The sequence below is a fragment of the Halyomorpha halys genome, unplaced genomic scaffold, assembly GCF_000696795.3.
Source record: "Halyomorpha halys isolate HHAL.00 unplaced genomic scaffold, Hhal_1.1 Scaffold410.1, whole genome shotgun sequence".
Lineage (NCBI taxonomy): Eukaryota > Metazoa > Arthropoda > Insecta > Hemiptera > Pentatomidae > Halyomorpha > Halyomorpha halys.
The window spans coordinates 367,251-383,797 of NW_027111460.1; the positions used below are offsets into that span (position 1 = coordinate 367,251).

Sequence of the window (16,547 nt, forward strand, 5' to 3'; positions counted from 1 at the left end):
TTTTTTGTTCATTTGCTTATTATTATCTTTTTACTTATATTTATATTTACTTATTTCAATCCTACCTTAATTTGCTTTTTTGTATCTTATCCTACTATGTCAAATTATTTTTGTATCTTTTTAGCCCTGATAATGATCTACAAAGTGAAGCAAAAGTTCCACGAATAAATAGTTTTAACTATTTTTTGTTTTCTTCTGACTGCAACCATGACCATCTTCTTCATAATTTGAAATAAAATGGTCAATCATTTATATATATAAAATAGTTGATATAGTATAAATGTTTTATGTTTCAGACATTTAAAATAATTAATAAAGAGTGTTGGGACTATATGGATATAATTTATTAAAATTGAATTGATAATTAATAAAATTAAAAATACAAAGACTGATTTATAGTTAATCAATCAACCAACTGAAAGGTTTATATCATATCACAATAAGTTATAAATAAGTTAAAGCATGAAAAATTACTTAATTAATAGATTAAAAATTAATAAATGATTTTTTAATTAAATTTCTTTTTCCTGTTAATGTACAAACCTAATTCCTGCCAAAGGAAGAATAAAGCTAATCCTATTTGTACAGGAGCTAGGATCAAAGAATTTAAGAATGTCATTGCACCCATAATTGAATTAGAATCAACGGCCATCAAATTGACAATTTCACCCAAAGTAGTCCCCCTTCTTGCGGCATTTGATAGTCTAAGAGACTGAAACAGATAAAAAACACTTACATAAATAAATTTGTTTACAAAACTTTTACTTACTATGGAACTGCTAATAACGGTTTAACTAATCTTACATATTTAAGTGCCCATGCTCAGTAGAGGAGTGGACTCATAGAAAATAAAACAAAATATTCCTAAGTATCAACCAAAACACCTATAAAGCGCCTTAGAAAAATATGTTATTTTGTCAAGGACAAGGGTAAATTGTTTACTTCAGACGAAAGAATAATTTATGTGCCTTTTGTGAACTTAATTAAAAACTTCCACTAGTTGGGGTGTGGGTTGTGAATTTAGGGATTGTTTTATAATGAAGGAGACAAAGAGTATGTTTCTGAGGAGCAGTGTTGCCATCTACTGTTCTATTTACAATAATATTTACAAATTTCTACAACGGTGTGGTGAACCTGCCTCTCTAAAGTGAAATTTTCCTCCTAGTAAACACCAACACTGAGTCCTATATACAGTAACAACTATATATCAGAATAAAATAAACACAAAACAGGGGATTTCTTCCCACAAAGAAAATTAAATTCTCATTAAATAAAAAAAAAAATAAGTAAACAAAAACAATAAGAAAAAAAAACACAGACTGTATATAAAAAAACACAAACTGAGGCATAAAATAGAGAAAACAAAAACATGTTTATAGCCCAGGAGTTACCCTAACTCTTTACTTAATATGATTGTTTTAGAATATACAAAAAGCAATAAAGAAAGAAAGTATTTAATACAAATAAAAAAAAAAACCTATTAACTTTAACAGTCGATAATATTAATCAGAAATGTAATATGCAACAATGAACTTAATAAAGTAACTATGAAAAATTAACTCCAAACCATATGGAGGCTTCTCGTGTAGATTTCACCATTTGTTCAGATTGGAATTCTGTTTCAGAACCTTGGTTGCCAGTTATCTTTTCTTGAATACTGGCTTGAACACCTCCAGAAATAGTGAGATGACACCTGACACCACTATTAATCCAAGTCAATGCTGATTTTTAATCTTTTCACTCACCAACACACTGACATGCACAATGGGATTCTTGTGTGGGGATGGGACAGACCTAAACCCATGAAAATAGAAACAATAGAAGAAATTATATTGAAGCTGATTAGTTCACTATGAGGAGGATGACATTGTCTAACACATCTTCTTAAATTTCTCTCAGATTCATATTAGAAGATCTTGGAGGTCAGTTGATAACTATAATTCTCTAGTCCTCAAAAGTATTCGTTGACAATTCTTGTGGGTATAGATTATTCTGCATTAAAATGAACTGTTAAATAAATGAATTAAATGAGACCACACCCTCTAGTAGCAATCCCTTAATATACATCTGAGAAGTCTGAGCTCTATTATCAAGGAAATTCAGCTCAGTGCAAGTGCGAAAATATATTTTAATTATTTCAATAATTTTGAATTAATACTAAATAATTAATAATAATAACTAATAAATATTTAATAATTATTTCAATATTGTCAGTATCTAATTATAATACCTTCCTATAAATAGCAGATATTAATGCAGTTTTAGTGCGCAATCCAGCTTTAAGCATGATCAAGCTCAAGCTTCCACGGAGTAAAGGTACTATAATTCCAATGCAGAGCATCAAAATAGCATAAAAATATCCATGCCACATTGGCTCATCACTTGACATAAAGGTTATAATAAACCTAGAAAACAAAAAGGCAAAAACGTATGTTAGTATTAAAGAGCAAAATCTTTGTATGATACAAAAAATATTTGTTAAAATACAGTTGAAAGACTCCAATTACAAAACCTATTAAATAACATTAAAATCTCATAAAGCTATAGATATTTATCTAAAAATATAAATTAGTATTATTATTTCAACATTTTTTTATATTTTCTAGTCTACAGAAAAAGAATAACAATTTTGATAGCTTTTCAGTGCATTCTTAGATATATTTTAAATAATAAATTTAAAGATAACATTATTTTAACTGAATAGAATAAACAAAAATATATTCATGAATATAGTACTCACTTTAAAAGTTTTGGATTTACAAATCCTAAGAGTACTTCAATAACCTGCAGAAACGTGCTAAAGAAGAATGGCCCTCCAAAAGCTTTAATTAGTGTAGGGAGAATCGAAGCCTGCTTTTTAGTCTTGGTCTCTTTGGGTCCTTCCACAAAATCAATTCCATTAGCTTCTTTAGTAAATTTTGGTGACTTATCAGGATCTCTCCTGAAAGGAAATTAGTGAATATTTAAAATACTTTCACTGCTATATAGATTTGTATTTCTTTTGTATGAAGGGCTTTATATATACTTATATTGCGATCTTGGCGGAAAATATTATTTTGGACTCCCTGGGGATCATACACCATCACCTGCATGGGAATTAGCTCGGAGATTGTTCTTTGTTTTATTTATTCATTTTAATATGTTGACCTCTCTATGTGTGTGTTTTAACGTATATATTCATTAAATCATTTTATTTTATTAATACTATATTTTTTTTGTGTTGTTTTTTTTTTTTTTTTTAAAAACGTATTTATCCATTCAAGTATTTCCTGTAACCGGTTTTTTTTAAAATTATATTTTCCTCTTAATCTATATGTTATTCTTATTCTTGTAAAATATATCTAGTTGTTTGTTCTTGATAGACTGATCTACTGCTGTGACTATGAATGATGGTCTGATCTCACATTACCGTATTATATTGAATTTTTTTAGCGGGTCACTGAAGAGGATCTAGGAGGGTGAATTCCGGAGAGCGAATTTGTTGATAGGGTGAATTGAATAATTGAGCAGAAATGAGAGGGAAAAATGGGAGTGAGTGAAACATTTGTATTGGTTGTACAGACCGAAATGGATTGTAAAAGGAAACTGTAATGGTGAAAAAAAAATTGTTTATTATATCCTATTATTGTATATCTTTTTTTATGATTATACCATGAATATGTAATGTAAATATGTCCGATTACGGATTGATAAGTATGCTGTGTGAGATAGCAACCTAATGTATTTAGGCAGCATATATGAATAAAGTATTTCTCTCTATATAATAATATATATACTTTAATCTATTGAATAAATCCAATCTGAATGTGTCTGTGACGAATCACTTACTTCACTTATTGACCACTGTACTATAGATATATTAGGAAATCATTAGAGGCCCTATCTTTATCAAAATAACTTTTGGTCAATAATAAACTATTCTACGAGGACTAACAATATTTTGTAATATCATCTTTAAACCATTCTTTTACCAAACCAATAATAGGTAAGAAAATGGTTGGACGAATGTGAATCCACTGTTGTATGTCAGTTTCATTTGTAAATTTACTGATAAATTCAATTTTCTGCTCCATGTGAACCTGAAAACTTAAATAATAATTTGAGAATTTCTGGAAAAACCAAAGACAAATGTATTGGGGAAGGAAACGGTAGGATACAGCATGTATAAAATATACAAGCTGTTGATAAGATATTGGAAAAGGAGATGAAAAAAATAGTTCTTATTAATAGTGGTAGGCAACTAACACAGGACAATTTTTTTTTTATAATCAGTCCTGAAAATAAAGTAAGGTCTTCGATCTTTTTTTATCAAATTTCTTCTACTTTTTTTTTTATCATATTTCATATCACATTACTATCATATTTCTTCTACTTTAGATAGTTGAGGGAGTAATTAAAATTCAAGAAGCCACATAATTAAAGAACAAGATAAAAAAAAAAAAAAAAAAAATAGCTAATTATTGTATGTTTCTAAATACTTTCAATTAAGAAACATTTGGAATCTACTCAAAAAAAGAAGTAATTTAATAATCATTATCAAATTAAAGAAAAACAAACAGTTGCCACATTATCACTAGAATAATAAACATCTTGATAAGAAATGTATATTTTCTATTCCAATTAAAAATAATACATTGAGCCACTTAATCAATAAAGAGCAATATCATTACTATTATTGTAACATCTTTAAAATGTCCATTAACACACTATAATGAACACTAACAGTATTGTGGGATCTTTTTCAATTGAGCAGTTAGGTTAACTGAAAACAATTAGAATAAGTTGCTACTCACTTATTTTTTTTCCTCTGTTCTGCTAACCAAAATTTGTTGAAGTGGCTAAAGATTTGAGCAGCAGCATCTTGGTACCTTATAGGCCAGATATCGCTTTGTACCAACGGCCTCTTCAATCCTCTGTATATCAATGGTTCAAACCAAGACAGGAGGAGTCGGGCTGGGTATGGTGCACTTTCTTCTGGACTGGGGTTCTGTAAATTTTAAGAAAATATTGTACTTTTGTAGATGACAGGTGTCTCTAGGCACTGCTGGTGGCCGCTGATATATGATAAAGACTGCATTACAACCTTTCTTATCAGTTCAATTTTACTTGTTTGGTTGGTGATTTTTGTCAATTTTCTCTTTGAAGTCTTACTTGTCAAATTTCTCCTCAGTTTTTATCAACAAAAATGTTTGCAATTCGGGAGTTATTTCCTACAGCAGGAAATCCAGTCAAATATTTCTAAATTTAAACTCCGACCTCAACTGAAAAGAACTATTACGGTTTTGTTTATCCCTAACAGCTACCATCCAATCAAAGCAGCAGCAATAATAGTCTTGGTATTGTAATCCACATAATACATATTTCCTTTAATTAGATCAAAACTGTTAACTTAAACTCGCCTTGCTCACTCAAGACATTGACAATTCTTGGGATCAGTACCCACTACTTATTCGTAGATTCCAAGGCTGCTTATGACATCCTATTTTATATTTCAGGAAAGGAAATCTAAATGGAATCACAGAGTTGGGGATCTCACCAATACTTGTACCTGATCCTCATGACAATGAAAGAGATGAAGTGTTGGGTACAAGTTCAAGGAAGCACATCTGAAAGATTTTGTACACAACAGACCCTGACAGAGATACAGCTGCAACCATCTGTCGAGGTTCATAATCCAAGAGAGAGGGATAGAATTCAACAGGTCGGCTATGATCCTAGCCTTAGCAGATGGCATTAATGAGATTGGGAGGACTTTTGAAGTGATAAGGAACGCCTTTTAAGTTTTAAATAGGTACTATAAAAACGGGACAAGTTTTTAACGAAACAAAGGTAAAGAACAATGCATGGGAATCATATTGGTGAGGGTTATGGTGAAGAAAGGTTTATATTGGTTAGAAAAGTTTAAGAAAGTGAAAGAATTGATCTTTCTTGGTACTCAGATGAACTCGAGATTCACCCTGAGATCCGTCATCGAATAATGGATGCAAATAGGTGCAATCATGGACTAAAAAGATAAATTAGGAGTAGAGATATAACCTAGAATCACCAAGATGTACCTGTATAAGACACATTTCAGACCCGGTCTGACATACATATACACATAGCTGTACATTCCTGGAACTCAGGAACCAGCTCTTGCTAGGTTTGGACCCTGAATCATCCGTAGAATCTGTGGAGCAGTTTGTAACGATGGAGTTTGGAGACAGCTCACTACTGCCGAGCTGATGGCCCTTTTCAATGATACCAATATTATCACTGCCATGAAGATAAGTGGACTATGATAGGAAGGACATCTGACGGGAATGGATGATGATCTGAGGAAAAGGTATGATAATCGGCTACAAGACCTAAGCTGCTCTGGCCTGAGGGTATGGCAGAAGACGTTCCATTCTGGGCATCCTGCACTGGAGAGTAGCAGCGCATCAAATAAATGTCTGGTGGTCGAAATCGCTGGCGGCGTAACTCCCTCTTAGGGTGCAGTACAGCGGGTATAGTAAGAACAAGAAGACGAAAATTAACAAGTAATTTTATATTGCGTCCACCTACATTCTCCTATAAATCTTAGAAGAAAAGCTTGATCAGTGTTTCTCATAATGGCCACTGGCAGCGCTTGGAAATATCATCTAAACAAGTACCCAGATTTGTTTTCTTTTTAACGAAATTGACTATGATAAATGATAGAAACATTTTACCTTTACGGGTGGATATTCTGAACGTTTTGGAGGCAGATCTGAAACGAAGTAAAGCAAGAGCATCAAAAAATATAAGCAATAGCTTACAACGTTTGATATCCTCATCACATCTGTTTCTTCCTAGACAAGTAAATAATTTAATGTTAGCACAAATACAAGGATACATTAGGTACACTTATTGACATATATATCTTACTTCCGAAATATGTCTCTCAATTGAAGAGTAAAATTGTGAAAATCCGAAGAATACTATTAAGAACCAGAACATGAAAAGAAGCCCGGACGTCCTCTGGCCATGTTTTCTATGGAATATTACTAATGTAGTACATAATGCCTGAAATTATGAATAATAATTAATTATAGAAATAATAAAAAGTATATATTGTAACTAACATTATTTACTTACTAGCGATATAGTTTTTATCAAAGGAGTATATATATCGACGGGGTTCGCTGGCTCACTTCTAAATACGATGTAACAGAACTCAAAAATATTTAGAGCTAAAAGAAGGCCGAGGTAAATCTGAAAATAAGATAAAGAAAATATTAAACTTTATTTATTCGATTCTGATGCTGGATGATTACCACTCGCCGCAAATCCAAGGCTCGTTCAAATGCTTGGCAAACAAAAAATTGGTATCCACAGACTTGTGCGTTCTTTAAATTTTGTCGGCTATTACATTCGATTTATATTATTAAAAAACACTATAAAGATAGGGGAAATGAAAAGAAACGCAAATATCGGCAAAGTGGGTGATAAAAAATCATAGAAATGGTACTACATAACCTATAAATTCAATCTTTATTCTTCAATTTTTATCAAAAACTTCTTAATTTAAGTTTTGTTATTCAGTATATTCTCTTTATTAATTTTTTTTTTTTTATAAAATTAACATATTTACATTTATAATACTAATTACATGTTTATATATAACATTATAAAATTATTTACATTTTACTGAATAAATGAACACGATAAATGGCTAGAGAATACGTAATATAAAAGAGCCAGGAATAAAAAAAAGGCAGTTATTTCATTCTAACTTTTGATTACTTTAATGAAAACTATGTATAATTACTAGTAAAAATTGATGAGTCTGCCAAGTATAGGTAGGGGGAATAAAAATAATTAATTTTTCATTCGGAGTTTTATATCTTGAAAACTAACAACACTACAGAATTTAAAAGAACATTATTTAAAGAAGAGTAAATTTGCTAAAATATTAGCCCTTTTATTATTTACGTCCAATAGTTCTCGAGATTTAGCTTCTTAAAAAAATACATTTCTTAAAAATGTACTGAAAGATTAGTAGTTAGTTAATTTATTTTGAGAAATCTATATCTCAGGAACTATGTGACGTATAGGTATCCATGAGCACTCAAAATAAAGCTAGTTTAATGGACTATAAAGTAGTTTCTGACCTTTATCTTTGTAGGACCATAGGACTTACAGATGTCTGTCAGCACTAAAATTAAAGCTAGCTAAATTTACTATAAAATAGTTTATACCGTTTATCTTTGTAGGAGTAGTAGTTTTTATGATGTTTGACAAAATAAACTCACAAAATGTCAATTTCTAGTTGTTTGTATAAAATGTTTGATTTTCGAAAAAATGTATCTGTAGATCCATAAGAAGCGCATATGTCAGCCAACACTCAAAATAAAGGATATTTAACTTACTATAAAGTAGATTATGACACTTATATTCGTAGGAGTAGTAGTTTTTATGATATTCGCATATGAATATAAATTTTGCAAATGAAAATTTGTCCGAACAACTATAAATCAATTTATTTTAACAAATATCATGAAAGCTACTACTCCTACGAAGATAAATGTCATAAACTACTTTATAGCCACTAGCTTTAATTTCAGTGTTAATAGATATCTATACGTCGAATGATTTTTGAGATATAGATTTTCCAAAATAAATTCACTATTTACTAATTTATTTTATAAAATGTTGCAATTTAAAAAGCTATATCTCGGGAACAATTAAACGTAAATAGCCCTGTTAGTGCTCATATTTTAGAAAATTTACTTTACTTTAAATGATGCTCTTAGGTTTTCTAATGTTGTTGGTAGTTTTGAAGATATGGAATTCCGAATGAAAATTATTTTATTTAACGTTTTGAAACAGCATTTTGTATTTCCCGCTACCTATACTTGGCAGACTCATCAATTTAGACTAATATCGTTGACTTTTTTCATTGAGTGGCGGTCCCACAAAATAAAAAACTTGATCCCCAACCATAGTTAGGCAGTATAGGACTCCAATGGGAGTCTTGCTGAAAAAAATATATACGTAGTATTTATTAAAGTTATCCAAAATTGGTGTGAAATAACTGACTTTGTTTCAGCATGCCCTTGTACTATACACACTTCCTTGCAAGTGCATGACTTTTCTTCGGATGAAATTCCTTCGTTCGTAGTTTTAAAGTTGTAGAGCTCCGAATGAAAAAATTATTATTTTTAACGTTTTGAAATAGCCGCCATTTTTTATTCCTCCTATCTGTACTTGGCAGACTCATCAATTTTTACTAGTAATTATACATAGTTTTCATTAAAGTAACTTCAAAAATTGGGTTGGAATAACTGTCTTTTTTTCTTCCCGGCTCTTGTATGTACTATATGTATTCTCTAGCCATTTATCGTGTTCATTTATACAGTAAAATATAAATAATTTTATATTTAAGCATGTAATCAGTATTATAAATGTAAATATGTTTACTTTATAAAAAAAATTATCAGAGAGAATATACTGAATCGCATAAATTAAATTAACATGAATTTGACAAAAATTGAAGAATAAAGATTGAATTTATAGGTTATGTAGTACCATTTCTATGATTTTTTATCACCTATATTGCCGATATGTACATTTATTTTCATTTCCCCTATCTATATTGTGTTTTCTAGCCATACCTAGTTTTCATTAAAGTAATCAAAAGTTAGGATGAAATAACTGCCTTTTTTTCTTCCTGGCTTTTTTATATTACGTATTCTCTAGCCATTTATCGTGTTCATTTATTCAGTAAAATGTATATAATTTTATAGTATTATATGTAAACATGTAATTAGTATTATAAATGTAAATATGTTAATTTTATAAAAAAAAAATAAAAAAATTACCAAAGAGAATATACTGAATAACAAAACTTAAATTAACAAGTATTTGATAAAAATTGAAGAATAAAGATTGAATTTATAGGTTATGTAGTACCATTTCTATGATTTTTTATCACCTATATTGCCGATATTTACATTTCTTTTCATTTCCCCTATCTATATTGTGTTTTTTAATAATATAAATCGAATGTAATAGCCGACAAAATTCAAAAGAAAATTTTGTATTCCTCCTTCCAATACTTGGCTTTGTTGGTTCTACTGGCCATATTGGCTAGTAATTACACATAGTTTTTATTAAAGTAATCAAAAATTGGGGTGATATAACTGGCTTTTTTCTCCTCTTGGGCTCTTGTAGTAATAGGTGGTGCTCCAAGGTGGAACGAACTGAACGAACTTCGTCTTGTCGGGAAGCGATAGCGGTTTTGGCGGCTGTAATATTTACAGTATAGATCAACAGGTAGCCTGTCGCAACAATATAAAATTTTATCATCTACAACCAACATTTCTGATCTTTACGTCTACTCTCATTTCGCCTATCTTTATTTTGTCCTTTTTTATAATGAAAATGGAGTAAATCAAATGTGATAACCAACAAATCAAATGTGATAACCAACAAATCAAATGTGATAACCAACAAATCAAATGTGATAACCAAAAAATCAAATGTGATAACCAACAAATTCAAAAGATCAAAACAACCACGTTGATGCCAACTTTTGTTGCTTCTTTTGTTTACCAAGAATTTGCATTAGTCTGGAACTTACGACAAGTGGGAAACTTTTGGATTTTGCATCGGGAATGTGAAAGGAAATATTTGAATTGGATTTACATTTTTGTTTTCTTTATCAATAGGCTAAAATTAATTTATCTCATACGCTTATCTTAAGTATGGCTTTCAGATCTGCGTTAGTGAGTTCGAAAAAGAGCCCTGATAAAAAATAAATATACTGTTTGAAAATGCTCAATGTTTTAGTGAGGTTCGACCACCGATTCATCTGTACCAAAGCTAGCACAAAGAAGAGTAAATTTGCTAAAATATAATCCCTAATAGAGTTGTTTACGTTAAACAGTTTTCGAGATATAGCTTTTTAAAAAGCAACATTTCATAAAAATGTTGTATGGGAAGTACTGAAAGATCAATAGTTAGTGAATTTATTTTGAAAAATTTATATCTCACAAACTATTTGACTTACAGATCTCTATTAGCACTCAAATTAAAGCTAGTTTAATGAGCTATAAAGTAGTTTATGATGTTTGTCTTCGTAGGAGTAATAGTTTACATAAAATTTGCTAAAATAAATTGATTTATCGTTCTTCGGACAAATTTTCATTTGCCAAATTTATATTCATATGTGAATATCATAAAAACTACTACCCCTACGAAGATAAGTGTCATAAACTACTTTATAGTAAGTTAAATTTCCTTTATTTTGAGTGTTGGCAAACATATGTGCCTCTTATGGATCTAGAAATATATTATTTCAAAAATCCAACATTTTATACAAACAACTAGAAATTAACATTTTGTGAGTTTATTTTGTCAAATATCATAAAAACTACTACTCCTACAAAGACAAATATAAATATTTTGCAGTAAATTTATCTAGCTTTAATTTGAGCGCTGGCTGACATCTGTACGTTCAATGGTTTCTGATATGATGTTTTCATAAATCAAACTTATTGTCCGAACAACTATAAACCAATTTATTTTAGAAAATATTATGAAAACTACTATTCCTACGAAGGTAAAGGTCATAAACTTTTATTATAGTCCATTAAACTAGCTTTAATTTGAGTGCTAATAGACATCTGTACGTCACATAGTTTCTGAGATATAGAATTCTCAAAATAAATTAACTAACTACTAATCTTTCAGTACATTTTTAAGAAATTTTGATTTTTAAAAAGTTATATCTCGAGAACTATTAGACGTAAACGAGCTCTATTAGGGCTAATATTTAAGCACATTTACTCTTCTTTAAATAATGTTCTTTCAGATTTTCTAGTGTTGGTTGTTTTTAAGATATTGAGCTTCAAATGAAAAATTAATGTTTTTTTTAAGGTTTTGAAACAGCTGCCATTTTTTATTCCCCCTACCTATACTTGGCAGACTCATCAATTTTGACTAGTAATTATACCTACTTTTCATGAAAGTAATCAAAAATTGGGGTGAGATAACTGCCTTTTTTTCTTCCCGGCTCTTGTACCACCTAAGTCTATTTATGTTTATGATACGATCGATAGAAGAATCATTATATAATTTGTATAGCTTTTTATTACGTCTTTTCCTGCAGACACCATTCTCTTGGGTTGGTCCGTAAATTTATTTTGAGTCCCATCTTTACCGCAGATGACTCAATCGCTTTAAAAGCGTCTATGAGGTCGGCTTCGGTTCTACTGATGATGTCAATGACCGTCCGTGTACACCAGTAATTGCATTCCTTTATTAAAGATGTCTCCATCTGTTGGTATATGAGAGTCTCTGATTACCTTCTCTAGTGCTATGTTAAATAGAAAGCAGGCCGACGCATCTGCATGTTTTAGTCCGTAGACTGTTAGTAGAGGTTCCGACAGGCAGGATTGGATTTTAACCTTCAACATTTGGAGTTGGACTTTAACCATGTTTATCAGTTTCCATGGTATTCTCATGGAATTCTCATACAGTATTTTTCTGTTTACTTTATCGTAGGCCGCTTCAAAGTCTAGGAAGACCTCATACGTGGTCATCCCATACTCAATCGTCTTTTCTAGGATTTGCCTAACTGTAAATATTTGATCAATTGCGGACCTTCCTTTAGTAAAACCACACTGATATTCCTTTATACTATCTTCAATATAGGGGAGCATTCTATCGCAGACTATATTTGATAGTATTTTACAGGCGGTTTTCAGCAGGGAGATACTCCTATAGTTGCTGCATACAAGTGGGTCACCACTTTGTGCATCAGGCATATATAAATAGAATTACTACGGTTGTAAAATAACTATAACAAAAAAAATTAAATAAATAAAAAAAAAATAGTTATTTACATTCATATAATTGAATATTTTTACAATATTTTTCCTAACACTATCTGTAATCCGAACATCCCCTACAGTAATTAGTTCATATTGATCAAACCAATGCATTTTTTTTTAATAATATAAAACTAAATTTCCAGTACTTATACTATTAGAATCAGTAACAAAATAAAATAAAATAAAAAATGGAAATTTCAGAGTTAGAAGCATTAGAGAAGGTTAAATAATTGACAATACCCTAGAAAAAAACAGATTTAAATTGTTTGGATCTATATAAATATAATATATGAGTAATGATTCAGTTTTTGAGTCCAATAACTAACTTAATGTTTTGTCAATATTAATTTAATACCATATTTAAATTAAGCTAACATGAGATATGTTGTAATATTTTATCTTTTCGCGACAGTTAATATCAATGTTTCTCTGGTTTCTGTCGATCCCATATGGCTTTTTGAGAATGACATGTCCAAAAATAATTATTTTAGATGAAGATAGCTGAAACACTTACCAACTTCAGAATGTTCCTCCAATTCCATGGTATATTTCTACATTTACTGGAATATATGTAAAAGATGTCGATACATGAGAACATCCATAGAAAGAGGCAAGGAATCCATAAAACAGTTTTTTCGATACATGGAGTCAATCGAGGTGATTCTGTGTTCCATGTATAATTTGAGTCCTAAAGAAAGAAAAAAAATATATCAGGATTCTTTTTTTTTTTGAGTTTATGAAATAATGAGTTGTAATTATTGTGCGAATAAAATAAACTGTATCCAATTTAAGTCTAAAAACACTCCTTATCTCCCTAAGAGTTCAACGTTTCGGCCAAATCGGCTATCCTCAAAGACAAACATTTTTTTTCAGGCTATTCTGCCCGGATCAATAATTTCAGACAAAATCACCTTATTTTGTCACTCTTCCCATTAATATTAAAACTTCCAATCATAAATCAATTTAACACTATTATACTTTGTTTACTTGTATATCAATATCACAATATCAATATATTGTTGATTGATATGTTTTTGTTAAATTGATTTGTAATTGGAACTTTTTATATTAATGTAAAGAGTGACAAAATAGGGTGGTTTGGGCCGAAGTTGGTGACTTCGGCAGAATAGCCTGCAAAAATTTTTAGATCATTGATCTGCGTGTGAATTTGAATTTTGGAATTGATGGTTCTTAAGGATGGCCGAATTGGCCGAAAAGTCGAACTTTTAGGGAGATAAGGAGTGTTTTTAGACTTTGAAATGGAGAAATTGGATATAGTTTATTTTATTTGAACAATAATAACCAGTCTCGAGAAAGTGAAAAGATTATTTATTGAGCTGTATTTTTTTTTTATTAAAAATTTCTTTGCCTAAAAAATTAATAATAATTACAAATACCTCAAAAAGCCAAGGGCTGGTTTGAAAAATTAAAAATGAAAGCTAGAAGATGAAGTCATGTCACCCTGTACAAAATGCTGATAAGGCCAGTCGTCGCATACGGTGGAGAAACTTGGACCATGAGCAATAAAAAGAATTAACCTGCTAGACAGGTTTGAAAGAGTAATTCTGAGGAGAATCTTAGTGCCCGTATGCGTGAAATTGGAAATTCCTTGGCGAAGAAGGAAAAATGGTGAGCTTATTGATACCTATAAGGAATGTAGCATCTCCTCGTACATAAGGATACAGAGGCTTAAATGGCTTGGCCATGTAATGAGGACCAGCAAGAAAAGAGTGGCTCATAAAGTGTGCAGTAATGTTCCGGATGGTGTGCGGCAGCGTGGTAGGCCGAAGGGCCCATGGAGGGGTGTTGTGAGGCAGGATCTGCGACAACTGAGAATCCCAGTTACCCTTAAAGAAGATAGAGATGCCCCAAGGGCAGCTTCATGCGCCTGTTGTGCCAGTAAAAGAAGAAGATGAAGTAAAAGGATCATCCATTTGGTACTAAGTTTCACGAAAATAAATTAAAACAAAAAACGAGACTTTCTGACTAGGATATTAACTTAGGACTTTTTAATCAGATAATATAATATATATATGAGAATAAATATAAAGATATGAGAATAAAATTAGTAACTTTAGTTTGTAAAATTACTTACCCAAAACTGAGAGCCACAGAAGTTGTTTAGAGTTTCTTCGTCCATAATAAAATTAATTTTTTGTAACGTTTTGCCTTGATTATGAGGTATCAATGGTAGGGTTTATATTGTGCCTGAAAACATTACTATTATTATTATAAATAATGCAGGAAAAAATGTATATAACAATAATCAAAAAAATATAATATATTGTGTGCTAACCAGATCACATTTACGGATGCTGGAGAAGCTACATTCGAAGTTTTTAAAAATTGTTTATTTGTTGAAATTTACAAATATAAATACTTAAAAAAGAATACAATAAGCAATTGTGAATAATGTTTCAGACATAAGATAATCTTGGGAGGGAACCATCCAAAGGTATCTAAAATCATTGCTTTAAATTAAAAGAACCTGTAGCCATCTTCTTTTCAATTAAGAATTTAGAACTCAAGTGTTTTGGTGGGTAAGGATTTTAGAATGTTATAAAGACAAAACTTTATATTTTTCTATAACCTGGTAATTGCGTAGCCCGGGTTCGAATCTGGCTATGGCAGAAAATTATTATCGACTTCACAGTAGTCATGAGTCAGCCCTGTTGGTTCGGGAGCTCTCACAAAGTGGTAACCTTTAATGGTCAAGTAACAGTACTGCTATCATCGGTTGTAGCAGTACAGATTTATTTATTTTTTTAAAATTATGATGCAATCAATCATAAAATATTAAGATAAAATAATACATTATACACCATTTTATTTTCTTTAATTATCTACGATAGAAAATAATTGCAAGTAATTCAAAATTTGTGTTTCCATATTATTTTACTTACATTATTAAGGGGCTCCTGAATAGAAAGAAAAAAGTAATTTTAGAAAATTTATCATTTTTGCCGTTATTCTGAATTTCTACAGCAGTAGTTTTCGCTTGTTTTGGAAAAATGACGGATCCCTTTTAGTAGAATTGGGTAAATGGTGGAACCTCCACATTATCATTTTATACAAATTGAGTAACAAATGCTGTATTTTCATTATCTTTTAATTTCATTATCCTTTAAAATTAAGGACTGCTATACAAGATCCGTAAATTCCTACCCCCTACATACTTCCTCATTATCCGTTCTTATCTCTCCGACAGATTATTTCAAGTAAACTACAACGGCGCTTATTCATCCCTATTCCGTCACTCTGCTGGTGTACTTCAGGGTAGTATCCTTGGTCCTATCCTTTATATAGTTTTCATAGTTGACATCCCAACCCATCCTAACACTATCCTCACCACATATGGCGATGACACATGTCTATTGTCAGTGAACAATGATCCTTACATTGTATCCCAATCCCACATCACCACCCTTGAAGAATGGTGCCAAAACTGGATGATTAAAATTAATTCCAATAAATCCCACCAAATCACATTTACCTTTCGTCGTAGACCCATGATCTCTTGCCCTACAGTATCCTTTAATAATACCCCACTTATTCCTGTCGAACAGATCCGTTACTTAAGACTACATCTGGACAAACGACTGACATTCCTCATATAAGACTAAAAAGACAAGAAATTGCTCGTCGATTCCGACTATTACAACATTTACTAGACAAACGGTCCAAACTTCCAATCCACTACAAAAGACT

General features: G+C 30.8%; 1 protein-coding gene across 1 annotated transcript in view; it reads right to left on the bottom strand.

The window, feature by feature from the left end:
• The window catches only part of LOC106682387 (multidrug resistance-associated protein 1), a 73,123-nt gene that overhangs the window by 29,461 nt on the left and 27,115 nt on the right, over window positions 1-16,547 (bottom strand). The window contains exons 2-10 of the mRNA XM_014423201.3: window positions 14,935-15,047; window positions 13,354-13,527; window positions 7,099-7,215; window positions 6,889-7,026; window positions 6,693-6,812; window positions 4,794-4,987; window positions 2,741-2,941; window positions 2,231-2,405; window positions 544-712 (exon numbers count right to left, since the gene is read on the bottom strand). Coding sequence (XP_014278687.1) covers window positions 544-712; window positions 2,231-2,405; window positions 2,741-2,941; window positions 4,794-4,987; window positions 6,693-6,812; window positions 6,889-7,026; window positions 7,099-7,215; window positions 13,354-13,527; window positions 14,935-14,979 — 1,333 coding nt within the window. The 5' untranslated portion in view covers window positions 14,980-15,047. The remainder of the gene's footprint in view (window positions 1-543; window positions 713-2,230; window positions 2,406-2,740; window positions 2,942-4,793; window positions 4,988-6,692; window positions 6,813-6,888; window positions 7,027-7,098; window positions 7,216-13,353; window positions 13,528-14,934; window positions 15,048-16,547) is intronic.